Below are 27,894 nucleotides of genomic sequence, written 5' to 3' on the forward strand. Positions count from 1 at the left end.
TTAAAAAAGAAACTAACAAATTTGTCCACAATCCAAATCTAACTGTAATGTCATATCAAAAAAGTAAAGAAACAGAGATTTATCAAAGTAACTTCCTAATACAAGGGACTTTCTTTTCCTTTAAGGTTACTGTCATATTCGAAGTAAGCTGTTCATATAATTTTGATGTCATAAACTTTCAAGCAGGCTGTGACAGAACCAACTACCAACAGACAGACTATCACAAGAATGCTTTCAATTTGCAATAGAACAACGATCGTACGGCAAAGGGTACCAGGTCATAAGACTAAAATGCTGGCTCTCAAGCTTTCTGTGTGTGTGTCATTCCTTCTAACAGTTTATCTTTCTGTTAAAGCTTCCGATTTCAGCAGCTGCTGGAGTGTAGTTGTTGTCGGTTATGTTTGGTGTAGCTTTCCAGTAAGGCTAAACATTCGGACTCCGGCAAAATCTCTCAGAAAAATAGTTGCCCTTAATCTGTGTTTTTTTCTCTTCTCGATCGACACATTTTTTTGGCATTTTCGTCTTTTGTTTTCCTCTACAGCAGGTTTTAGCACTACAAATTTCGAGCGCACTAGTCATTAATTGATTCATCATTTTTTCTTTGTACAGCACATTAATTATTGTCCTTAATTACGAAGGAATCTTCATTTACAACTGGTTAATGAGGGTTTGGGAATTAAACGACGCAGTAGTCTTTTACTTATACTGCATAGTACGAAGACTAGCTAAGGCAGGAGCAAGGTTAACATTAGGGTTACGACGTGTACCGATCGGTGCTTTTCTTATCTGGTACTTGGTCAAGATTGTTAGCGTCTTCTTTTTTTTTCACAATTTCATAAAACACAAAAAAAGTGGCATCATTCGCCCCCAAATCTTGTGGGGGGGACAAAACAATTTTTTTTGGATCACTGCGATCATTCTAATTACGTTAACATAATACACTTGACATTAAACCTACCTACGTAAGCACATAATGCATTTGCACAATAAAAATAGAGCCTTCTATGGGCTAGCTAAAAGCAACATACAGCTGCAGTACGCACAGGGACCAGAACCCCGGTGTGAGACCATTTCTTTCACAACCCCCTCCGCTAAAGTGGCACACCCCAAAACTGTGTCTGTTGCTTATTCCTTGGGCGCTACCACTTTGGCTTCGGGAGGGGGTTTCTTGAGAATGTTTCCCGTCGAACAAGGAAATAGTCAAAGACAGAAAACTGAGAGAAAAATCGGGCAAAAATATCTTGCCCGGCGACACGGTGTCACAACACAACGAAAATGGACTCTTTGGTAAAATTGGTCTAAAACTGACGTTATTTGGAGGGTTGGTTAACAATTAATTTGGTCTGGACAAAGAGTGCGAAGGACAAGACTGGAAAAAAGAGGACACAAACCCTAATGCTAACATTATATCTATCCTAACTACATGGTAGACTGGATAAACTGATGAAAATGATTCAGAATAATGCATGTCCACATTCCTTTAGACATAGCATTAAAACTCAGGTAAATACTAACTACCTTTCAAATAAACTTGCCCAAACATAGCTTAAAAAAATGAAGGAAATTATCTAAAATGAAAGTTTACCTACACTAACAGGAGAGCCAATCAGAATCCTTCTTTCATAGGTCAAGGGTCACCACCAGGCCTGCTGGTATGCATCAGGCAAACAAGTTCACAACTCGTTGCCATAGAAACAGACAAAAATTGCTAACTTTCGGTGATTCTTCTTTTTTTTTCCTCACTCCGCTCTCCCTGTGACAAAGATACATGGAAGCCTTTTTGAACTAAAATAAATCTGTGTCCTCTATTCCTAGTCTTGCCCCTAGCGGCCCCCTTGTATTGAGTGGTTAGGTCCTTTGAGTGGAAGGTAGTTATTTGGGGGACTCGACCTCCTCTGCCCTGTTGTCCCCATTAGTGCCCTGCCTCTGAGCGCCCTCTTGTGGCTCCAGCTTGACCTGCACCTGTTCAACCTTCACCTGCACATCGGTTGGGCTCCTAGTGAAAAAAAAAAACAGGGTTCAACTGATTATTGATTTTTGACAAGCCAAAAAATTTCATTGTACTGTACATTCTTGAATACTCTGGGAATTTAAGGTTTGAGGTTTTCGATTTTGATTTTCCATTGTTTTGCTGTGATTGTTTCAAATGCAAATTCAAAGATACATGTACTGTGAACTGTCTTATTGACAAGTGTAACAGCCACCTTGAGTCAGGTAATTTTATAATGAAGAATGTTATTGCACAACAAATGTACACAGTACTATGTATGGATATCCACAACTTACATGTGAGGGGACTCCTCTTCGCTGGGGACGTGTTCGGACCCGTCCCTATCGGGAAGCAACGTGGGGGGTCCAGCCAGGCCGGTGGCGGCGCTACTCAGGAGGGGGAGGTTGTTCTCGGCCAACGTCGCCTAAGGAAGGGGGGGACCAACGTTAGTAATTCCTGCCCCTCCCATGGTCCCTTGGGGGATGATTAAGTCCTATCCCATAATCCCTTGGTTATCTAAAGCTGAATCACTGAGTCATAACTGGTCAACTGGTAAGTTTGGAACTTGAATGGGTACATGGAAATTTGAACACATCTCACTTATGGGTGGAAAAGCTCACATAATCTGGTCATTCATAAGTCCCCTCTCCACCGGATGGAGTCACCTTTGAGGGTCACCGTTGAGCAACCAAAATTGGGCTTGTAATGAATACTGTCCATGAGGTAAAGGTATGATTTGAAAGACAATACATACAGCTTACAAAATGTACTAAGAAGTCTTCTTTGTCAATGAAATTCGTTTGCACTGCTGATAAAATTTTTGCTCGCTCATCAACGGTCGCTGCCTCAATGGAAAGGGGGTTACATGTATAAGCATGACTGCCAATCACTTATGATTTTCCAATGTTTGAAATCTACGGGACCCTATTTCTCGTTAAAGTAACATGTCCAATCGACTGGACATAATCATTTGCCCATGATATTTCATTTCTAACACAATCATAATACATTGTACCACAGGCATTTGCATTTATGACCAAATATATACATGTAGCATGCACAGACTACATCACTACTACTACTCTGTCCATGCATGTGAGGTACTAGACTAAGTATGAAGCTACTAAAATGGTGCCTGGTCAGCTATGTGTAAGTTGGACTACCATGCAGCCATGCAGCAGTGGGTTGGTTCGCAGCAATGTTAGTGCCCCTTTACATTGTACATGTATCTTGTGATTTTTTTTACAGGTTTATACTAGAACATGAAGTTATAAGGTGGTTCAGGAATCTCAGAAATGGACCTTAAGAATCACAGAGAGAAAATCTGTATTTGTAGGCATTACATTTTTCTACCTATAATCCATCTTACAGTTCCGAGTAAGTATATGCAGTCCAGATGAATTCTGGTCTAATGTCAAAGTTTAAACTCCCTCATTTGTAAACAATTCTTTGTCTAAATGCGTTTCCAACATTTCCACATGAATTTGTTTACTTTTGAGGAGCCTTAACCTCTGATCTTACCCACAATGCCTTGCAGCAATGGGACTGTGAGTGTTTTTCATCAGCCTTCTTGTGCAAAATATTCTTCCTTCACAATTCTCTCCTTTTTTACCCAAAAATCCACCTTAAGATTCTTTCTGGTCCATTAATGAGTGACATCATGACAAATCTGTACATATCTAAATAATTTCATGGCTCATTAGGAATCAGTCACATTCGCAAACCAGTGCCTCATTGGGTAGGTCAGGGACTGTTTCGTTTTTTTATTTCACCATCTGCCAATCACTCCCACTATCCTGTACAGTTTTGTGTGTGCCATGTGTGCTTACTTTACAATGTAAGTATACACATACAATGTGTACTACCAGCAACAGTCTCTAGTATTTCACATCACTTGGCTGTATGGCTTTCTATGTTGTGCATACTGAAGTTTCTTTCTGTTCAAACACTCATGTATTATAGCTCTTTTGGGTACCTAAAACTGCCGTGATCAACTTTTTTTGTTAGGAACTAAGCTTCAACTTCTTGTTCGAAACACCTAATGCCATTAAGCGACAATTTATGAGAAATTCTGTGGTCTTTCCTGTCAGTTATTTCACTCCGAGAGTTTGAAATAAATAGTTTCTTGTTTCTACATGATTGCATTTCACACTGGATACGTTCACAACTGAGTAAAAGCTTAGTAAAACATCAAAGTGACTAAAATTTTCTTAATAAGATTTAAGATTTGTAGAATACGTACAAACCACTTTAACAAAATATATTTCAAACTTACAATGTAGGCCTTTATTGAGAAATTGTATATGGACTTTGTTGAGAAATTGTATAAGGACTTGTAGAAATTGTAGAGACTGCTGGTGAGACTAGAAGCGTTGCCTATTACAGAGGATCTACGTAGACTGGACCAGGCACCGTAGCAAGTTTCTGTTGTCCTTACCTCATACAGAAAAGCTGCGCCTACCTGTAGATTGGCATTGATGTTGGCGGCATACAGGTTGTGGTCAGGTACAACTCCGCCCATCCCTCGACTGGTGGACCAAGGTGAGAGGGGGGCACAAAATGTACTGTCAGCATTTTGAATTAATTTGTACAAGACATCAAACCCAATTTTCAGTACTTAAATAGCCAACTGAAAGAAAGTCAATATCGATATGATGATTATCCCTTAGAAGCTTTTGTTACATGATAAACCATTCAACTGTTGTTTTATCCTTCCCTTTCCTTAACATATAGTATCATAAAGACGTTCTGTATGATGTATGTTTAATGTGTTTACTGAATAAATTTTTTTATGAATTAACAAATTTTTGGATTTATGACTGATGGTTAAAGGTAATGTGGTTACATTCGTGGTGGGCCATCGTACGATTTCGTAGGATTTTCAAGCAGGATGTGACAGAACTAACCGCCGACAAGGGCAGCCTCTTTCCTTAATATTAGACAACTTACTTTTGTACCATATACATATATGCATGAATATCCCAAGAACAAAGTCACCTCTGTCTGTAATGGTATCTTAACATTCGTACGACATATGTGAATGGGCCCTAACACTTCATCTATAAAACTACTCAATGACATGCACATTTCTTTTTATTCTTCTGATGCTCTAAAAATGTAATGGACCACTCTGTTTTGCTTATCATATATTGTACCAGTTTTCTTCATTTTGCATGATTAACAAAATAGGTATCCATCCTTCTCTAACTCAGTTTCCAAAGCTGTTTTACAATCACAATCAAAACATACGCCAAAAATAATTACTCAAGCAACTGGATAAAATTTTGAAACAGTCAGACGTTTCAGACAGCATCCACTGTCTTTCGTTAGTGACTAACGATAGGACTGAGAACACCAGGTTTTATACCAAAACTCTGAATAGGTATGTTAATGAGGTTAAGACAATTAAGAATGTCTTGAAGTAGTCTTTAAAAGAAGATTAATTCAAGACAAAGTTTTGTGCCAATAGTTCAATCAAAACATGTTGCACTTCTTATTTCAACCCATCACATAGCATGCAATGAGGTCATGTCATGGTTCTTGATGCCCATGATCTGATAGAATGTATCTTTTTATTGCAAGTTACATAAGACTTCACAATTCAGCGTCTTTAAACAAATTTAAGCAGACCTCACCATAACGCCTCCTACTAACTGCCCATAGATGAGTTACCGAACATCAGGACATGCATGCCATGTCTAATCTCCAAGCAGATGTTGGGGGGCAAAATTGTTATGTTTTACTAGGTCCACTCAACTAACACCATAAGGAACATGGAGCTAGAACGTGATGATTTTTGCTTCTCAACATCAGTTTGGAGCTTACTGGCACTTAAGATCTAGCATATCTACTATATGCTGGTAGTACAGAACAACATATCTGATCATTTCATATCAGTGCTAGTTTCAAACTAGGCTGTCTCAGAAGTTTGCTGTACATTGTCTTTTCAAGTCAAGTCAGTATGATTCCGCCAATATACTTTCTCACTTTTCCTTCAAGAAACCATTAGAAAACAGTTACAGTACTCAAAGAATGTATAAAAAAATGTACCAAAGTACGGCCATTCTTATGCATTGTCAAAGGGACAATGTCTCTTGTAAGCAAAATAAGCCATTGTGTATATATACCATCCCTCTAAATAAAACTAGTTTGGTTTGAAAATGACATGCACACTTCTAAAACTACCCTGTTACTATGAACACTTCAATCACAATTATACTGACCGGCCAAACCCCCTACCAGCAAGTGGTAGACTCCAACCTTCAGGCATGAGTTTGTCAGTGTCGCCTGATTTGGGCTCACTGAAAGCAAAATATGGGGGTGGTCAGGGTGTTGATTGATTTCTTACTGGGCAGTTGGGAAGAAGCATTACAGCAACACTACAAGAAACATGTACACATCTGAATCTACCTAAAAAGGGCAATTTTACAAAACAACCTCAAAATACTACTTTTTGGCAATGAAGAGAAAAAGCTAACAAGGAAAGAGTGACTGTCTTATATAGAAAATATAGCTACTCTATCAGTGTGACACTTGTGTGTACAATATATAATACATTTTCGACACATAAAAAGACTACAAAAATCAAAGCCTTCACATGCACAGTAGTGTTAGACAACATACATGTACTGAATATGTTCTCTTCTACAGTTATGATGTTTAGGAGTGCAAACCATGACTGTTGTTAGTGGTTAGGAGGCATGAAGTGGCGAGGGAAGGTGAAAATGTGGGGTAAGCATTTGCAGAGCAGTAAGCGGAGGAGGTGGAAAGAAAGGCAGCATTGGAGAGTTTTCTCGCAGCATGGTCACTTCTGGCTTCCTTCTTGTATTTGGTGATTCGGTATCACTGCTCAAAAACATCGCTCCGAAAAGCCGTTTTCTTCGCAATGATGTAGTGTTCTGTTACAAATCTTGGAACAGAAAATACTTCAGGAAACAAAACCTACATTTTGAGTAATCTGTGCAATTTAAAATGATACTCGTCAAATGGTACGCTGATGGGTACAACATATTTTCGTACAATTTGTATCAAATGATCAAAAAAAAAACACTGTAGGATATAGACTTTAAGTTCTTCATTTTCAGTTTTTCACAATATTTCTAACCCCCACGTCACGGGGAAAAACAGACGATAAAACAGAGAATATAGTTGTACTATAATTGTATTTCATTCCGAAACAACCCCCAAAAGGAAACCAGAACGAACCATGACCGCGAGAAAGCCCTACCGGCCGGTAAATGTATGCAGGGACGTCTTACTCGTGCTCATAATCAGGTGGGTACTTTCTAGGCCTGCCCCGCTTAACGTGGTGTCGCTTTTTAAATTCCTCATCATCCACTGTCCAATACGAGCCGAAACTGTCCTCAAGTCTTTGAAAGCAAGAGTGAACCGACAAATTGTAGCGTACAGCGTTCTGCGATACACAGGCAGGGCGGAGGGCGTGGCGTGCAGAACATAAAAATAAAGGGAAAAAACAAAAGTGTAGAGGAAAGCACAGCCAAATAAAAAACCCCATGCTCCACACCGCGGTATATAAAAGGTAGGTGGACACTTGACGTGCCAGCATGGAATGGTCGCTATCTGCAGAATGGTGTAACCGGGACTGCGAACCCCTTCCTCAAGGCACAAAAGAGTCTTTGAAAAGTAACCAGGAACCTTACATACTGTAGTTTCTAAAACTCTTTTAATTTTCGAAAAAGGCAACGACCGATGAAAAAGATTTGGTTTTCTATCAACTGATACAATGCCAAATTTCGTGAGTTTTCAAGATGTATAATTATTTGCATAATTGGCATCCAAAGACATTTCATGAATGTCCAAGCCTTAGAAGAAGCTTCTTCCTATAATGACCTCAAATGCTACAGCAAATCAGATAGGAACTCAGCATCACATTCTACGGTAGTTACTTTCAAAGTGTTGTGCACAACTTTTGAGCGTTGGGAAGGGGTCGCTTCGTCCCTCGTTGACGCACAATGCATTCCACATACCCACTCATTTTCTGTTGCCTCCGTTTTTGGAATTCGATTTCATCCACAGTCCAAACGGCCCCCTTAACATTTTCTACTCGTACAAAACACTTGTGCAGACTAAGATTGTGGCGCACTGCGTTCTACATCGATACAGAGGGAGAGAGAAAGGGAATACACACATTCAACATGCATTAATATCTTCATATCTTCCCTATATAATTAAACTATGCCACAATGTATATGAAAGATCAGACATGATACGCTTTCATATAATCACATATTCTAAAACCCCCAGTTATGATAAATCTTTCTGAAAGAATAATCCCAGTAAGACCAGACCAGTCTAATCATCAATATAGCAGACATTGTGGATATATATACATGTATTTCTCTCAATTTTTCTACTTTTAAACTCAGTCTTCAGTGTATAAATGGAACATAAAGAATAGTGTTTAAACCAGACTGAACTTGTCCAATGGCTTTTAAAAACCATCTCATTTTCATATTGCTGACAGCTACATGTAACAATTAGTAATACATGTTTTCTCAATTCTGATAACTGATAATTAAATTGGTCTGGCCTGAGATGGAATATTATTCATGGAGAGCAACAGACATCTGTGTTGACTTTATCAAATACGATTTCTAATAACAGTAAATTCCAATCCAATTCCCCCGTTCATAATCATTCTACATATACATTTGTCGTATGCACATTGTACTCCTTGAAAATGAAACAGAAATTTGTTAAATCTTGACCATGCTGTTAAAACATGTAGATCTCCTCACTTTAATCAAAGACAGCATAATTATCTTTTTTAAGGTTTGGCTCTAATTTTGATTTTCGACAGATCTATGGCCTACCTTCCATGTCGCTGCGTTCCGTCGGAAGTACGCGAAGGTTCTCGTGAACCAGTTATAGATCTCGTTCAGAGTGAGTTGTTTCTCCGGAGATTCAATTATCGCCTGGAACAAGACAAGAAAGTTGTGATTTGACTGCTTGGAAAAAGTTTATGAATCCTTGTTTTCACTGTGAGTGAGACATCTAACTTTGTAGCCTTTATCTAGAAACCACACTGAGAACAAAAAACCACTCCCTTGAAAATAGTTTCACAGTTTCACAAATTAAATTTTTACATATTACTAGTCTTGTAACCTGCAGTTAGCCTTACCTTTTTTTTTAAAGAATCTTTCAATATTTTATCAAAATGTACCACTAGTTCCAAGATATATTTTCTTTGAGGCAAAATTATTGTCTAGTAACATTAAAAAGCTTCACAAATTTGGACAGATCTAAAATATCATAACATTCAACCCTCACCTGTCTTATGAGAGAAGCGTAGGTAAACGGTGGTCGCACGTCAGCATTCTTATAGAATTCATGGTTTCGCTGGATTTCTGGAACAAGAAATGCATCAGTTACTTCACTTCCAGGAATTTGAACAATTAAGATTCATAAGAAACATGTACCAGAATCTTATTTCTTCTAAATTCTCAACCGGTAATGTGGAGAATGAGAGAAACTTTGAAAGTTCAGACACATCTTGACATAAAATTTATAATAGAAGTAATGTGCATAATTCTGCAGCTAGGTGACAATGCCTCTGGATCTGGAGTTTGTGAGTTTGAATCACAGCTGTTGTTGGTCAGCCTACATGCATGAATGAAACAATGGACCTGTATACTATATATAATGTACATGTAGTATCTCAGTCACAACCAGTGGATGATTTTGTGTGAGGTAAAACTGGAATGAGACCACTTTCATAAAAAGAACCAAATGTATGTTTTATTACAGCACACATAGGCTTTCAGGGTGTGCCTGACCAGTCTGGAGGGGTCCATGTGGAGAATGTGGCCAATGGACCACTAATTTACATTATACCTCCAATCCAAACTAACAAGAAGTACAATCATGTAAAATGGATAAAGTCTTCTACTAAATGCCCCACCTTCTGAAAGCGGCAGGTTGTACTTCTCGCTGGCCCTGCGTCGGATTGGCCCGACGGCCGTGGGCGTCGCCGGTGCCGTCATAACCGGAGTCGTTGGCGTGGTGGGCGTGTGCGGTGTGGAATCATGGGTAACGACCGGCGAGGGGGGCGGCAACGGGGACGGAGGCTCGGGTTTCGACATGACTGGCGTGATCTGGAAGAGACAAGGAAATGTTAGCATTGGAGCAAGCCGACCCTACATGTACATGTAAGTGCATGCACTGAAGCCTCTATCTCACCGGACCCGCGGCACATTGGCGGCCTCGCTGCGTCCTAAATTGGATTTGTGTTACCCTTGATTTTATAATGGGAATATCATGCAAAATGTACAAGTGTAACTAAAAAGACAACAAAACACACAAAGCATAAAAAAGTTTTGTTTTTCATCGATTAAATTTTTTAGCGCTCTGTCAAGTCGCTCTGTTGCAACGAGGCTGCCAACGTGCCGCAGCTTCAGTGAGATAGGGCATAGGCGTATAGGCCACACAGAGTTTATTTCATGGATAACGTGTATGCTAGGGATGGTCAATTTTGTATTGTGGATGTTTTGGAAGAGTCCATTATTTCATTGGGAAAAGTTCCATTATGAACAGGGATGACATTATAATTTTAATCAATTTTTCTGGGAATGTTTCATTGTTGAAATGGGGTGATTTTGGCACAGCATTTTTGCATGGGAAGGGATGGGAGTGAAATATTCTGCATTTGCTCACAAATGTTGCCTTTCCACATGTAGTTTTGGTCTAGTCTAGACAAATGAAAAGTTGCTGACTTGGACAAATGGGCAGTGATACACTATTCACTTTGCAAGTTACTGAAAAACACTGACAGAAGACATGAAATTGTCAAAAGATTAGCAATTGCATAAGTCAATATTGTTTTGCAAAACACTTAAGCTACATTATTTTGTTTTACAACTTTTCTTTCAGAGGTTGGTCTCCATAAAATCAACTTTGTACAGTTTACAGAAATGACATGCGAAGGCCATGCATGTTATGGAAGGACAGCATAAACCACTCTCCAGGCACTGCAACCATTCAGAAGGAAAAGTGGGGAGTTGTCAGACTCAAGGAGTACAACAGAAAGTCTCATCGACTGTTATATTCGTTACCCCACATGGCAGTTTGCACCAAGCCTACAATACATGTACATGTTTACACTGCTCGCCCAGATGACTTTTCAAGGTTAAGGTTCTGGGTCCGACTTGAAAACTGTCTGGCCTCTATCTGACCATGCTGTACTATCATCATCATTTCATGACGAAAGGGCTATATTGTCACCTTAGCTTTGGCCCCCCATTGGTCTGGCTTGCAGTGATCATCATAGCTGAGCAGAGATTTCTTTTTTCTTAATTTTCTAAAATGTCTGTTGATTGTAGTGTATTTGGGAGGGGAATATTGGTCAGCCAGTCAAGTCTTTTTTGTAGAATACTATTAGTCCCGGCAACGGTGATAAGGAAGGTCTTGACTGTCGCCTGATGTCCCAGGTACACGTAGCTGTGTTTTGCGTGCAGTTTGGCTGAGTTTGTGCTTATAAAAATGTGTGTGTTAAACAGGATCATGACATTTTTCCCCCAGATGAGAAGAACTAAATCATGAGAGTTTCTGGCATATAATTTCCCTGGGAAAACTTTCATTTTCCAAGCACCGATTCAAAAGAAATGTAAAAATTGTATTTTCATCACAGATCCTACAGTCCACTAAACCAAGCTGCTGATGACAATACCAAATGGCAAAGGATTATTGTACTGCCTGTTGTGGGTGCCATTTTGCATTTGGTTGTCAGCCTACGTGTACCTTTGCTAAAATATATAACTCTTCCTGACCTTTAACCCTATCTAGACCGGGCTTTTTTTAGACTTCTTGGGGGGGGGGGGGGGGGGGGGGCTCTTTCGACCCCCCCGTCATAACTTCTGAACAGTATGCTCTATCATCACCAAATTTCCAGGGAGTGATGTTCACGTAAAGTTTTATAATTCCTGTAATTTAGCATAATTTATGAATATTGAATTAGGACAGTTACATTAAATCACATATGATGTTATATATATAGGAAACTAGTGTGGTTGAGCAAAAAAACATTGAAAACAACGGGTCCCCCGAAAGTGCGAAATGGAACGAAATGGAACGAAATGGAACGAAATGGAACGAAATGGAACGAAATGGAACGAAATGGAACGAAATGGAACGAAATGGAACGAAATGGAACGAAATGGAACGAACTAAAACATATGTAACATTATGAAATGAAATACCAGTAGATAGCAAAATATAAGGAACGTTGTAACATTCACAGTAGACGGGAACAGGAAGCAAATACATAATATAACGTGTTTTATTTCTTGAATCTGTTTGATAATAGTAAATACAACGATTTTGCCGCGTTTGTGTGGCTAGATTCTTCCCTGAAAATGGGTGAAAAGTTATCCACCGCTTTTCCTTTGTGTTTACCAACGATCTGCAAATTAACTACTGAAAATAGCAGGGAAAACAAGCAAACGGAACTGAGTATCGAAGTAAGGACTAGATTATACAGAAGTTGGTGGTAACATTGCATCTCGTAATTCAACAAGAGGGCATGAGGCAAGCGTAATTTTATTATTTATACAGCGTGTTTGCGTGTTGAAAATGGAGCCCCACATGCAAATGAACCGCCAATGTTGCCAGCGCATCGGAACTGTGCACGTGGGCGTGCTACCGACAGGTTGAATCAAACTCCGACTTCCAAGTTTTATTTACATACGTTTTAGTCCATAACTAGTACGTAGCATATGCATATCTCCGCAACAACGATTTTTTATACAACCAATTGTTCGGCTGGTCGGCTGTCGGAGAATGGACCCCTCCGCTAATGATATGCAAATAGAGCTCTGCGCTGCGTCACCAGTGTAAAATTTCACACTCCATTCAACCACGGACGTGGACTGAGAACTACCTCTGGAGACATTTCTGCTTACTTGTTCACGACAAAACAAAGGAAGGGTGTGAACGAGCAGGATGTGTATTTCACAGTTCACACAACACGCAAACACGCTGTATGAATAATGAAATTACGCTTGCCTCATGCCCTCTTGGTGAATTACGAGATGCAATGTTACCACCAACTTATGTATAATCTAGTCCTTACTTCGATACTCAGTTCCATTTGCTGGTTTTCGCTGCTATTTGCAGCAGTTCATTTGCAGATAGTTGGCAAAATCAAGGAAGAGCGGCCGAGCGCTTTGCACGCGGCTCTCCCATTTTCAGGGAAGAATCTAGCCACACAAACGGGGCAAAAACGTTGTATTTAATATTACCAAATAGATTCAAGAAATAGCACACGTTATATTATGTATTTGCTTCCTGTTCCCGTCTACTGTGAATGTTACAACGTTCCTTATATTTCGCTATCTACTGGTATTACATTTCATAATGTTACATATGTTTTAGTTCGTTCCATTTCGTTCCATTTCGTTCCATTCCGTTCCATTTCGTTCCATTTCGTTCCATTTCGTTCCATTTCGTTCCATTTCGCACTTTCTGGGGACCGAAAACAACTATGTTTAAATTGAAATTAGTGAAATTTGCATAAAATGCCTCTTTAGAAACCTGTTGCCATGGCAACACGAAAACTGATAAACTTATACTTTTATCATAATATTGTTGTCAACTAAATTTTAGGAAAAGTCACCAAGTTTGGTTGTCCTACCATATGTCGTTTGGCAGTTATACGATGTCAAAGTTGGCGCGGGCACTTTTAGCCCCCCCCCTCGGTCTAAATAGGGTTAACAGGGTACCCTGTTTGCAACCATATTTAATAAGAGAAGATAACTTAAAGCACACAGTATAGCAGGATGGTTGGTTGAATCTCCAATGTGTTAGTGAAGTTAAGAATTCTCACAATACTATCTGGTTATGTAAGACAGAGCCAGCCATACAGGTTATAAAGCTTGCTACACTAATTCTGAGCTACACTGCCAAACCATGCGATCAGTTTGATCTAAAGAGAAGCTGAACTACAAGTAAGGGATGCCTGTACCCTGCTTCTAGCCTCCCTTTCCATTTGGGAAAGCATCCACTTTGAATCCTGTACAGTGAAGGAAGTTGGACATTAGACACATCTAGTTCTAAACTCACTAAAATTGATAACCAATCTCTAGGGCACACCAAACCTTTTCGTTGGGCTATCACTAGCTGCTAAGCTATGGCTGGGAACATCTCTTTTAATAAGTTTTAGATGGCATCACATGGAAATACAAATTTGAGGCTACACAACAACCATACAACTACTTAATAAGAATAAAATGGAAGCTTGTGAAAATGGAAGCTGTTATGCTGCCATCTTGTCCCATTTTGTAACAGTAAAAGCCGTCAGGGATAAATTTTTAAAGATTCAGGAACAATAAGCCAACTCACAGGCTCAAGTGCGCATGTGCAGTCGTGATGCATTATGGTCTAAGGTCTAAGGTCAAAGGTGATGGTCCCCTAACTTGTAAACAGTTCTTGTCTAGACCATGCTTGTTTCATGATGTGTTTTGTTCATGTCTCAGGGGCCTTCAACCTTGACATATTACCAACAATGCATCTCAGTGCACATGTGCATTTGAAACAATGTTCAGGCTTATTGTTGGGATATGCTGCATGCTTATAATTTCATTATACGTCATACATGTACAAAATGTTTTATTCTCTTATTTCCCGACAAGTCTTACGACAGGGTTTAAGACAAGTTTTACGACAAGATGCACATGGATACACCACGAACGACAACCCATGCTGAATAGAAGCGGTAGTGAACAAACTTGTAGGTGTGGGTGTGTGCCTGCTACCGTAGACTGGGAAGGAAGGAGGTTTACAATCGTGCTCACAGGCTCCTTCGGCTCGGCCGGCTTCATGTGCAGGTGGGTCATCATGGCCTGCAGACGCTCTCGCTCCTTTGCCAACTGGAAAAAAAAGTAGCAAATTTAAAACGTTTAACCTTAAGCACACTGATTAGTAGCCATTTGGCACCTTATTCTGTATTGGTTACAGGGAGAACAAACTCTGACAGCACAAACATCAAAATTACATTATTTCCAGTAATTGAATTCTGACTTGTACAGACTCAATGGTACAAAAGAATAACGTTTAAAAAGTTAAACTTTTAGCACACTGAAGTAGCCGTTTGGCTCCCCATTGTGTCTTGGTTACAGGGAGAAGGTTTAAGACAGAACCCTGACAGCACAAACTTCAGAATTATATTTTTCCTGCTAATTGAATTTTGACTTACCAGACTATGGTGAGAAAAATACCACATTTGCTACCATATTGTCATCACTATTAAATCGTGAAATATTCAGTGGTACATGTAGTTTTAAGACAGAACTCTTCAGTACAAACTTCAGAACTGAGTTTTTTTTCTTGACGAGCTCTGACGTGTACACAGGCTCGATGGTGCAGAAATGTCACTAAGTCTACTGTTGTTTTCATCCCCGAAAAATGACTGATTTCATCTCCTTCCGAGAAATTAACAACCTACAAATTCAAATCGATTCACAGCATGTTGTTAAGACTTGGATGTGTTCTGACCTGTAACTCGAGCTGTGCGACCACCTGCATCTGCACCCTGGCCTGGGCCGTACTCCTGTCATCCAGCGCATGTTCTGTGTTCAGGTGTCTGGCAGACAAGAAATAAACATGACTGCTTTGTCAGACCCCGGGGAAGACCACCGAAGAGATGGAAAGACCAAATTGTGAAGGACACTGGCTTAAACAGTCGGGAAGCAGAGGCTAGGGCAAGGGACAGGACTACATGGAGGATCCTCCTGGAAAGCAAGGGGCCAGTTTCTGGCCTGAGCACATAGGCAGGCAGGCTTTGACTGGTTCAAAAGAAAGATCATCTCTTTTGTACTTCCAAAAGTAATTTCATCAGGTTGGTAGAACATAGTATTGGAGCAGGAGGGACATTACCAGTTGTGTAAAAAGAAAACTCCAATATCCTATCTCTTTTGTAGTATTTCATCTTCACTATTACCTGATATCAAATATCAGATAATATATACTGGAACATTAATGCTCAATGTACAATAAAGAAAAAATACAATGAACAGTGAACTTATATTCTACCCACTCTACAGGTAGTACACATACAAGTTAGCTGAACTGCAACATAAAGGATTCAAAAGTACATGTACATCCTTCTGATCCTTTCTGCTGCAGGCTAAATGTGTGTAATGCCTTGACATTGACATTCTATGACCTATACTAATAGAAGTTAGACATGTACTTTATCCTGTTCAGATTTTACAGTGAAAGGGCCTGTCTGCTTTGCCAGCTATTTGCCTAATGCCTAGCTGTATTACTTGCTATTAATTGTTGTTTTTATTGCTGTAATGTAATTCTATGTAAGGGGTTGAGCCCCCCCAGGAATCTTTGAAAAGCATCAGCAGGCGAACTGTATTCCTGGTCAAATCAATAAACTGAAACTGAACTGAATCTGCTTAGCTAAAGGAAGTATTGTTTACTTGAGAAAGAGGCCGAAGTCCTCGCAGACGGCTTCACATCCCGGCCACTTGCACATGCGGTTCCCGTAGAGCGGGTGGTTGTGCCCTGGCGAGTTGCGACCATCTGCGATCGGGCTAGAAACAGAAACAGACATTGGTCAGACCAATCATGCAGACAAGACACAATAGAGGACACATTCAGGACCTTTCCACGACTTTGCTACTGAGTACTCCCTGACCAAGGTTGGTTGAGAGTAGCCTGGAATCCAGCCTACATGTAATCTAGTTCCAGTTCGTTCCTGAGTCTGATTGCATACAAGCAGAATATGAAGGCCTCGAAATAGTGGGTGCATGTGCACCTGTGTGCCCCCAAAATTGGAGCTGTGCACCTAATTTTGGACTGTGGGTGCACCAGTGCACCTAGATATTTTTGTAGGCTATAAGATAAGGGTACTATTGTACACTAGTATACAGAAAATACTCTTGAAATGTAAGTATCTTGACTTGCTTGACTTTTAAAAAGAATAGCTAAAATTACCCTTCGTTTGATGTATCTAGTTAGCTATAGAATTACAGATTGTAGTTCTTAAGAGCTTTAAACTTGGTAATTTTGTTTTGCTGACATTCAACTTTATTTTATGTGGTGCACCCAAAATTTTTTCTGTGCATCTAATTTTTTTTGTCGGGTGCACCAGTGCACTTATTTCCATAAATGAATTTCGAGCCCTGATATGACTTTCCTGACTTTGGTTTTTCAAAGCTTATAGGCAGCTAGCACAGATGACTTCTACAGACTGTAAGCAACCTCACCGACCGACTCCTAACCACAGATGACCTCGCTCATGACTTACTCACAACCATGGTCTAGAGAAGGTCAGCTAGGTGTATCAGTGGCTGATAGATAGAATTAGTGGCCTCTTTTTACCGTCTAACTCTTTTTATGCACCACTTTGTGTGTTTAAGTGCAAACATTTGTTCCTCACCTGGAAATCGTGTGTGGGTTGTCCTGCTTGTAACAAGGTGAGTGCTAACAGGGGCTTAAAGTTAATACACAGCATTCTTGGCCTTTTTCTACCCTCTAATACTTTCTCTTTGCCAGTTTAAGTGAACACCTTTGTTCCTCACCTGGAAATCGTATGTAGGTTGCCCATGACGAGTCCTGAGTGTAACTATGGAACCCTGCCACTCTGTAACGCACAGTGCCCAATTGTGACGAATAAACCATTATTATCATCAAAGCGAACACTTTTTTCCTCACCTGGAAATCGTGTGTGGGTTGGCCATGACAAGTCCTGCGTGTAACAAGGCTGCGTCCCCGGCTGCCGAGGCGAACGCCTGCCCATTCATGACCGGTGCAGCTGGCACGGACGGCGACGTCGGAATCGTGGTGGCGGGAGTCCCCCCAGCCGTGGTGGAGGTTGCTGCGACATTGACAGTGATGTTGTTAGTGGCCTTGGTAGGGTCATGGACGATTCCGCCGGCAGTCAGCTGCGTCCAGATCGCCTGGAGCTCGGCGGGGGACAGACCTACAGAGGGGAGGCAGGAGGGCGGAAACCCGCGTACGTGTGCTACACAACTGGACACTTCCACTTCATCGGGGGGGGGGGGAGGGGACAGGGAGGGGGACACTGAAGGGAGAGATGTTATAATGACCAGCTCCTAAAGGGGGGGAAAGGCTGCTGATGAAACAAAATGTTAGAAATCAAACTAAAATGAAAGGGAAACCCGCGTGTGCTACACAACTGGATACTTCCACTTCATCTGGGGGGGAGGGGAGAGGGAGGGGGACACTGAAGGGAGAGGTGTTACATGTGTATGTAACAACCAACTTCCTAAAGGAGGAAAAAAGGCTGCTGATGAAACAAAATGTTAAAAATCAAACTAAAATGAAGGGGAAACCCGCGTGTGCTACACAACTGGACATTTCCACTTCATCTGGGGGGGAGGGGAGAGGGAGGGGGACACTGAAGGGAGAGGTGTTACATGTATGTAACAACCAACTTCCTAAAGGAGGAAAAAAGGCTGTTGATAAAACAAAATGTTAGAAATTATACTAAAATGAAATGGAAACCCGCGTGTGCTACACAACTGGACACTTCCACTTCATCTGGGGGGGGAGAGGAAGGGGACATGGAGGGACCTACAAAACTGGACACCTCCACTTCATTTGGGGGAGGGGGGAAGGATAGATGTTATAATGACCAACTCCTGAAGAAGAAAAAAGGCTGGTGATAAAACAAAATGTTAGAAATCAAACTAAAATTATATCCACTTGGAGGAGACACCTCTGTGCTACAAACTTGGGCTGTTCCAGGGTGGGGAGGGGGGAAGTACTGGAACTGTACCATATGATATGATGTTGGGAAAGTGTGAGGGGGGGTAGGCTGGACCTTACTCCCTTAAACAGAAAGAAGATTCTGAAATATGGACAAAATCTCCAAATCATACACCTAGTAAAAAAAGAAAACTATAAATTAGTGGTGGTAAGAACAAAATTGAATTTGAAATGGTAATTAAGTAGAGAAAAAACAATATTGTTCATTCATGCAATGATCAAAGATGGTGGGTAATGAAAATGATCTGCAGTTTGTAAGTCAACAGACAGGTGGAGCTGGTGCAACATGCAGCATACAAATTGTACATTACAAATGGACTAGTCTGTATCACGCAAACTCCAGCTGTCCTGGGGTTTCTCTCCCCTAGCCGTTACAGGCGGCGGGTGGACACGGGGCTTGGTTGAAACCAGGCTACAAATGGACAGCCTTTTACATCTGTCCAACAGTAACACGGACCAATAAACATGTTTTGAACTTTCTCTCATTCTGTGCACAGTGGACAGGTCAATATCTGTAACTTTGACCTTTTCAGGTCAGACATGGTGAACCTTCAAGGTCATCCAGCCCTATTCTACCCCCCTCCCTCACTTTGACCTTATGTGAGATGGACAGGTACAATACCCATTAACTTTGACCTTCTAAAGTCGGACAAGGTAAACCTTTAACCCTTGACCCTACAAGATCATCACGCCCTGTTCTACCCCACCCCCTCACCTTGTGTGAGCTGGACAGGCACGATGCCCTGCTGGGTTTGCACCAGGCCGTGTTGTCTGAAGATCAGCTGCTGTTGCTGCGCCTGTTGCATCTGCAAAAATCAAGAAAACAAAAACAGAGTGTGAGAAAACAGATCACAGAAAAAAAAGAGAAAACTTCTTCCTTAGGTAAATGAAAAAGAAAAATCCCCTTAATCAAGAAATACTTCCTGACTCTTCCTTTGTACGCAAAAACACACAGAATATTTTACGGGAAATGCAGGTAAAATATCAGTCCCTCAGAGTAGTGAGCCTCTACATTTGATAGTGTTATCAAGGACTTTCTCAACAATGTCTTATGTGCACATATCTTGGGAATAACTGATGCTGTACACGTAGATTAGTAGGTAACTCAATATTCACCATTTTTCTTAAGGGGCCGGTCTTAGAGTACTGTGTGGACGTATGAGACTTGACCGAACTAATTACTGACCTGTAACATGACAAGAGAACTTGAAGACGAAATCTGACTTAACCGGGTTGAAGAAGACACAGCGTGCATCTTGAAAGCTTCCCAAAAAATAGCAAAATCTCTTGCTGTGTGTAAGCGTTTGAATATTTTGTTAAAAAAATTAAAGCTTCACAGTACCGACCTGTAACATGAGTTGTTGCTGTAGAGCCATCTGCTGCAGTTGTTGCTGTTTGCTGGCGTCCGGCTGCTTCCCGCCCGTGGTGGCCACCAGCGCCGCCATGGCCTGCTGCTGCTGCAGCATTTGGAGGCCCAGCTGCTCCTGTAGCTGCTGCTGCATCTTCAGCTGCTGGTCCTTGTTGACTCCCGGTTTGGTGTACAGCTCCTGTAGCTGATGCTGGGGAAACAGAAAGGTTGGTGTGAAGTCAGATTCGGAGCAGTACATGTACCTGGCAGTAGTCTGTTCCAGACATTAGGCCCACAGTAGGCTATCAATCTTCTGAAGGTTTCTCGCTTGGGTTTAGGGACAAATTAACCTGTTGTGCTATGTACTGAATCAGATATATGTTTGAATTTAGAAAAAAAAGACTGTTGTGTCTAGTCACCTGTTGTTGGATGAGCGTCTGTTGTGCCATGAGTTGCTGCAGCTGCTGCGGAGACAACACCTGCTGCTGCAAGATCTGCTGCAGCTGCACAGGCGTCAGCTGCTGGGGAGCCAGCAAAACCTGCAGAGGAAGTAGGCATCATATCATTTTGATTTGATTTGATTGTAATTGCGACAGTACAATAATACACTAACACAGGCAGCAGCTATGGCCGGAGCTAGAGCAGGATAGATTCCAGTTTTAAGCCCTTGTCACACATGGCCTCCCGACTTTCTCCAGACCATGGTTGGGGATTTGTTGGGAGCAAGGTCATCTGTGGTTGGGTGCTGGTTGACAAGGTGTCCCAAAAGTCATCTGGGCGAGGTGACCACAAATTTGGAAAAATCAAAGTTGGGAAAGCCATATTCTGCTTGGAATTGGATGTGATCAGAGGAATGAACTGGAGCTAGAATAGGATGGATTCCAAGCGTCAACCTTGGTTGGGGAGTCGTTGGAAGCAAAGTCTTGGGAAGATCCTGAATGTGTGACAGGGGCTTAATGTGTTGCAAACAGACTATCAACATTCGTTTGAAGGTTCATCTGTAATAGCAATCAACAGGGTATTTAATTTACACAATATTTCCCTACACAAAGTGAAGCGCTTACCAACAAGTTTTCCAACAGTCCTCTGTCCTTCTCAAGTTGATTCGACCCAAAGCCTACGTCACCTCGGACAGGTCGAAAGCTTGTTGGTAAGTGCTGAACTTTGTGCTGACTTAGTATCAACATTTTTACCATAATGTGGCTTTCTTCGTCTTCTTTCCTTCACTGCTTAGCCCACTATGAAGCGGACTATTAGCAGCTGCGCTAACGTTAGTAACAGGTTCAAACAAAGGGTAAAAAAGGGGGGTAGACAAGGACAGTAGTGGGTAGTGATGTTGGTAATTACGTGTAGCGTGCGTAGTCCAGTGGTTAGCGATCTTGCCTCTGGAACTAGAAGCTCCGGGTTCGATCCCGGCTGTGTCGCTCACCCGACATGCACGCTACCGTTAAAGATCGCAGTCCTTAGGACGGGACGTTAAGCCGTGGTCCACTGTTCATTGCATTTGTCGAAAAGAGCTAGGGGAATTTCCCCGGTACAATGAACCTGTAAATACTGTACATAGTGTCTGTGTCCTCTGTCACGACCAGTGGAAGAGTAGCTCAATTCTGTTCATTGAGTTCATTTGAGCTAAACTGGTTTGAGATTTCTTTCCTTTCTTTCCTTTACGTAGGCTTCAGAGTCGTACCTGCGGCATCTGTGCGGCGGAGACCGGCACACCCTTGTCTCCCTGCTTGGCCCCTTTCAGAGCCTGCTGCTGCTGCTGCTGCTGGTGTTGGAGCAGGATGGCTTGGTGCAGGGCCTACAGCAACAACAGGGCAGGCAGTCAGGATAGTAACATACACATGTACACTACAGCAGTCAGGCAGAATATGTAGTCACATACACACATACAAGTACAACAGTACACTACCACCCCAACAACACAGTAGTCAGGCAAAATAGTTACATAAACATGTACACTACAGTCTGTAAGGTTTAACCTTTAACACACTGAAGTACAACTGTAGGCTAAAGGACATGAGATCGACGGGTACAATTCCTGGCTAGACGTTGTGCCCTTGGGAAAGGCACTTTACACGACTTTCTTCACTCCACCCAGGTGTAAAAAGTGGTACCTGTCTGGGGAGGTAAAAGGCAGTGCAAGGAGAGGGATATACTCCGCCTTCCAATGCCTAGACATGTAGTAGATAACGATTCTCTATTGGTTATGGGGTTTAATAGGGCAGTAAAGAGAAGGTCAACATAACTATAACAGCAAAGGCAAAATGTTAGTTTGTCAATCCTTCCCACATGTGTATAGGAGCGATGCCCATCTCTGTTTCTTTAGCCCTTGGGCCACACAGGCCACTACAGCTTGTTCACCGGGTAGTGGTGTGTGGTCAACCATACCATACCATACCAAATCTTACAATGTATAATCCATCCTTGGGGCTGTGATGGTTAAACATATACAACTTGTAAGGTGAACAACAACAGGCCAGGATTCAAACCCCAAACCCTGTGATCCAGAGGCAGGCCTAGGGATACCATACGCTAAGCCATTCACTCTGTAAACTCTTGTAATTAGTAGTCTTGTAAATGTCAAAGGTACAGAACCCACGGAAATGAACCAAACGAAACACAAGACATTTGTATAGTCTGGATTTGCAGTGTTTACTTCGCTTTTACCAAAAGACCTGTAAATATGTATACAATTGCACCGTTAATTGCTTCATCTGTCACTGTCTTCATACATTTACGCTGTTTCGGAATACGAGAATGGGAGAAAAAATACTCTGGCAGTGGAAGGAGAGGGTTGGGCTCCGCCTTCCAATACATTGCCATAGACACGGTGGAAAACATTACCCATTACCCCTACGTCCTTAAAAAGGCTACCAACCTTTTAGTATCTTTACTTTGTGATTGAAACCTCGGTAGTAACATAATAAAAGACAGTCTACATTATGTTTACTCACTTAACTGTGTGATGGGTTGAGTGACAATTTCAATTGAAAAAATTTCAGAATCTACAGTATTCCCATACAGCGCAAAATCAAACCATCCCTTTGCACACAGGAAACTGTAGCAAACTTCAACTTGGCAAGGGGGTGGAGCAATGCACCCCTGTAACAAAACAATAAATTCCAAGCAGGGCCTTGTAAAAATTTCAGAATCTAGAGTATTCCCATACAGCGCAAAATCAAACCATCCCTTTGCACACAGGAAACTGTAGCAAACTTCAACTTGGCATGTGGGCGGAGCAACGCACCCCTGTAACAAAACAATAAATTCCAAGCAGGGCCTTGTTTTAATTTTTCAGGGATTTCGCAGGGACCGAGTTTCGTCCCGCGGGATACCCCAAGTTTACCAATTGTTTCTACAGCTGGTGGCGGTCAACCAGGGTCAACTTCAAGTTTAATAAAGGCCCAAACATGTCTAATTCCCCAGATCAGCCAGGTTTAAGATTAAGCTTCCTTGCGTATACAAAGTTGGGGTCGGGTGTTTGTTTTGCACCGCTTTGTTTACTGCTTGTACCTGATGAGGAATGCAAGGAGCGTCTCGATTTTCCTCTCCCGGAGTTTTAGTAAGGCAAAGGTGGACGTCTGTTATTGAGACAGGGGTTTCTGTCTAAGATCAACCCTGTCTTGTGTTTTATTTTGTTTCATCAGTGGAAATAAACAATGGTACATCAAGATTGTACATAACCAAACTACATTCCTCGGGATGTGTAGTTGTTCAATTTACCATTCAAAAATCGGCTTTTAAACAGTTTGGCTCTGAAGAAAGAGCCTTTGTCAAATGTGGAGAACTTGATTGTCTTGATATTCATCAAATGTCGCCCATCATCATCATCATCATCATCATCATCACCATCATTCATCATCAAAAATACCATCATCATCATCATCATTATCATCATCATCTTCAAAATACCATCATGATCATCATCATTACCATCATCATCATCACTCCCACTATCGTCATCATCACTTCAAAGTCTATCCCTATAGGGCTGTATCAATTAATTATCTTTGTCCACTGACACTTCTAAGAGTAAAGTTCTAGCAAGAGAAAAAAGGAAAGTTGTTGACGCAGGCAGTTGATGTAATCTTTGTTTCCTGGGTATTATCATGACATTGTAATCCTATTCTATATACAACATGTACGTATACTGTATCACTAATATTGAATAGCATAGTGTTGAGTTATGTAGGACTCATTACCTTCGCCGAGAAGGTTATGCAGAGGGTAGCGTTTGTCTGTTTGTTTGTCTGTTTGTAGTGGCACAGGATAACTCGAGAATGCCTTAATGGATTGTCTTGATATTTGGTATGTTGGTAGGTTTTGATGAGACCTAAAAACGATGAGATTTTGGGCCCCCTAGCGGCTTCTTACGGTACTGCAGCGGAACTTCCTGTTTTGATATCTCGTGTTCTGGACATGCTATGGAACTTATTTTTGAGTGGTAGATAGATCTTTGGACAGAGAGTAAGTGGTGTGGGTTTGGGCCCCCTAGCGGCTTTTTTGGAACTGCAGGAGCAGGTTTTGCGTCTGACTTTGAAAGGGAATAACTCAAGAAGGGCTTGATGGATGGTAATGATTTTTGGTAGGTAGATAGCTTGAGTGATGATGTACATGATTAGACACTTTTTATGCAAATAGTTAGCATTGTTATAGGCAAAGGCATATAATGTCTTCATATTTCATACTGCTTAAGAGTAAGACCAAGGCTATACATTGTACCTGTTACATTTGTTGCGCAGTAAAGTTTGATTGATTGATTGATTGATTCTACTGACCTGCTGTTGCTGGATGTGCGCCGCCAGGTCGGCTTCCGTCGCGCCGTGTGCGTTCTGCGTCGCCGCGTCCCCTCCCCCCGCCACCCGGCCGCTGGTTGGTTGCGCGCTTTCACTCGTCGCTGTTTCCTGTAGAACGTTGGGCATCCCCGCCTCCTGTAGACAAATGGAAGAGAAGTACATGTAAGTGGTTAGAAAAATGTCCCTGCAGTTCCCAAGACAGCTGGTAGGGGGAATATACCAATGACACTTATTCCCAAGCACACAGGGCTTTCTAAGTTTCACTTGTCGGCGCCTCATGTACGACACACAGAAGAGAATGACATGTTAGACTAAGAGTCAGGTTTGTAAAAATGTCCCTGTAGTTCCCTAGACAGCTGGTAGGGGGATTAAATCACTTCTTCTTGAGAACAAAGGCTTTCCACCTCGCAAGAAATTGTAACCAATTACCATGTCAAGATCATGTAAAAGTGGTTTGTAAAAATGTCCCTGCAGTTCCCATGACAGCTGGTAGGGGGCTGAAACCTATGTCACTTATTCCCAAGCACAAAGGCTTTCCACCACGCAAAAAATTGTGAACGTACAGTAGCATGTCAAGACCACGACATACAAAAAAACTGTTCTGCTAGGGTAACAAGCAAGGGTTACAAAATAATTTCTTTGATAGGTCAAGCACTAACCATGTACCAAATTTCATAACAATTTATCAATAGCTCCTTGAGATATCATACAGTTCAAAAGTAAACACCATTACTAAATTGATGTACCTGGCAAAGGTAATAATGACCGAGCAACCTTATAAAATCATGTATCGTATAGTTTCGATACAACTATCACAAAATCAATGACATCTTGAAAAGTCCCCAGTACTATTCATCAAAAGATTACGGCTGAAATGCTGATGACAAAGTCACCATTAATTAAAAAGCATTACTGATTACTTTTTACAAAATTTTGCCTCAAAATAATTCATCGTAGAAAAAAAATCAATAATATATACAAACTACTTCCGAAACTGCATGAGCGAAAATCCAAATCCCTCATAGATAAATGGCTCACAATACTCCATAACATACTTGTCCCTGGCTGTATCCCTTATTAGTAATATTACAATAAATCAAATAAATCAAATCTAACATTTTAGACCACAACCAAATTATAACAATGTCACAGACACCTCTAACATTAACAAAGACCCACACTGCACAACGAAAAATCAAATACCCTCTTTGCTAGTCCAGAGCACTCCATCCAATAAGTAATACAGAACCGTTGACAGCCTGATAACTCCTGACGTACACGTACCTCCCAATTTCTCAATCGTGTCAGTCCAGTATATGGCGACAATACTCCAGTATTTATTCAATCGCCCCTAGGCTCTACGCTCCCAGCGAGCCGGTTATGCAAATCGTTTGACACTTCTCCCATCTTCACCCGGCGCGGAACGTGGGTCCCGGACACCCTCGTGAGTACACTCTGACCACGAGGCCGGCCCAGTCAACGTGACATCGCCGCCACTACGTTAACAGTCGTCCAAAAACAAAAGTACCCACACGTGCCGCATTCGCCAAGGTCAAAAACTTTGCGCCAATAATCGCATCTTTAAAACGAGAAGGACTTGAAGGAACGGTGGTGTCCATGTGTTGCATTTGCCTGATTATCGCACAAGTATTTTTAGACCGCCAACGACTTAGATGACGATCGCTCAAAGAACTTTGGTTTGTCTACAAACCTCACAGAAGAACACTCAAGAGCCAATTACCAAAAAAATGCATCTTTTCTTATGACATAGACATAGCGATCGGATGGGTTTAAAAATCATCTTAGAGTGAGTGCTGCTACATGTAAACTAATATACAAGTATGCTCTCGTCACAAAAACGTGCATAAAATTGGTGGCAACTCAGCAAAAATGATTTGGACTTTCTGATAGTCTAAGCAAGCTTCTACACAACTGCAGTTCTTTGCTCAATCTCTAGCATACCTTTATCACAGTCGGACTAAAATCCCTATCTAGATATATCCTCTTTAAGATCTCTTTAGGTAGGTATGTTGACAATTGAGGATTGTGATTTACATTGTAGACTGTGTAGAGAATGCCATTATGTATAAGTGTGGTCATACAGTAACTGAAAGAGTCTTTCAATGTCCGATTACTGAATTCCATTTCTGGAAACTTCTCGGGCTATAATAACTGTAATGGGCCAACAGGTGGTAGTGACATTTGTTGGCTACTACTTACAAATCATCCTTCAAAAAAAAGGTGGTGCCTAGATTTTTTGATTATCATAAAAAAGATAATTGTCATTTACCACATTCAAGAAAAGGTGGAAAAGTGTTCCTAACAACTACAGCAAATAGCAAACCTACATCTAAATTTTGTGTATTACTGAAAAAAGGAGTACAAGTTAAACAATGGCGATCTATAATCAAGAAAAATTCTGACTTGGTTATTTCCATCATTTTGATTTAGGTTTAGGGTCTCAAATTCAATTATTCACTGGTTTACTCAAAGATAAAACTGCAAAGGCATTCTGGACACTTTTCTGTCATCTATCGCTCAACATGTGCCCAAAAGCACGGGACGTCACGCCACTTGTAAGATCACAGAATTACGTCTGCCAGTGTGGTCACATGTGCTAAAATAAAATAAAGAAACCATCGCTTCAACTTTGTCTCACTTGAAACATTGCCAGATCAAGATTGTTTCACTTGAAATACAATCAGATAGCTCCTGCACTGGCTTCGAATTCAATGATGGTCATGATTATGTGACATCATCAAGCATGAGGCTACACCCCTTTTCCACTACAGGCTGCGAATGCTAAACGACCAATTTATCAGGTCTCCCTTCGAATTTCATAGATAGAGGACAGACTCTTTTAACGTCTTGTGATTCTGTTGGTTTTCAAATCATAACTTTACATCGTGCATCATATTCCGATCACAATAATCCAATTTCGGTCGCTCAACGATCGCCGTTTAGTGGAAAAGAGCTTGAAGAAAGGAGGAATGTTTGACTAG

General features: G+C 41.2%; 1 protein-coding gene across 14 annotated transcripts in view; it reads right to left on the reverse strand.

Annotated features, from left to right (window-relative positions):
* Positions 1–463: 463 nt before the first annotated feature.
* LOC136434517 (forkhead box protein P1-like) overlaps positions 464–27,894 on the reverse strand; it is a 61,113-nt gene continuing 33,682 nt past the window's right edge. For 3 of the 14 annotated variants that reach the window (XM_066427360.1, XM_066427362.1, XM_066427361.1), the window contains 18 exons: positions 24,875–25,027; positions 21,781–21,894; positions 20,513–20,632; positions 20,092–20,304; positions 19,461–19,551; positions 17,669–17,936; positions 16,432–16,545; positions 15,497–15,584; positions 14,731–14,871; positions 13,968–14,015; positions 9,912–10,104; positions 9,281–9,357; positions 8,824–8,925; positions 7,249–7,403; positions 6,214–6,291; positions 4,428–4,518; positions 2,287–2,414; positions 464–1,996 (listed from right to left, as the gene is read on the reverse strand). In XM_066427360.1, coding sequence (XP_066283457.1) covers positions 1,873–1,996; positions 2,287–2,414; positions 4,428–4,518; positions 6,214–6,291; positions 7,249–7,403; positions 8,824–8,925; positions 9,281–9,357; positions 9,912–10,104; positions 13,968–14,015; positions 14,731–14,871; positions 15,497–15,584; positions 16,432–16,545; positions 17,669–17,936; positions 19,461–19,551; positions 20,092–20,304; positions 20,513–20,632; positions 21,781–21,894; positions 24,875–25,027 — 2,298 coding nt within the window. In that variant the 3' untranslated portion in view covers positions 464–1,872. Of the gene's footprint in view, positions 1,997–2,286; positions 2,415–4,427; positions 4,519–6,213; positions 6,292–7,248; positions 7,404–7,977; positions 8,100–8,823; positions 8,926–9,280; positions 9,358–9,911; positions 10,105–13,967; positions 14,016–14,730; positions 14,872–15,496; positions 15,585–16,431; positions 16,546–17,668; positions 17,937–19,460; positions 19,552–20,091; positions 20,305–20,512; positions 20,633–21,780; positions 21,895–24,874; positions 25,028–27,894 lie in introns of those variants that run through there. The other 11 variants (XM_066427363.1, XM_066427368.1, XM_066427367.1 and 8 more) reach the window with 11 other exon arrangements.

This window comes from Branchiostoma lanceolatum, chromosome 5 (genome assembly GCF_035083965.1).
Source record: "Branchiostoma lanceolatum isolate klBraLanc5 chromosome 5, klBraLanc5.hap2, whole genome shotgun sequence".
In the NCBI taxonomy this organism is placed as follows: Eukaryota; Metazoa; Chordata; class Leptocardii; order Amphioxiformes; family Branchiostomatidae; genus Branchiostoma; species Branchiostoma lanceolatum.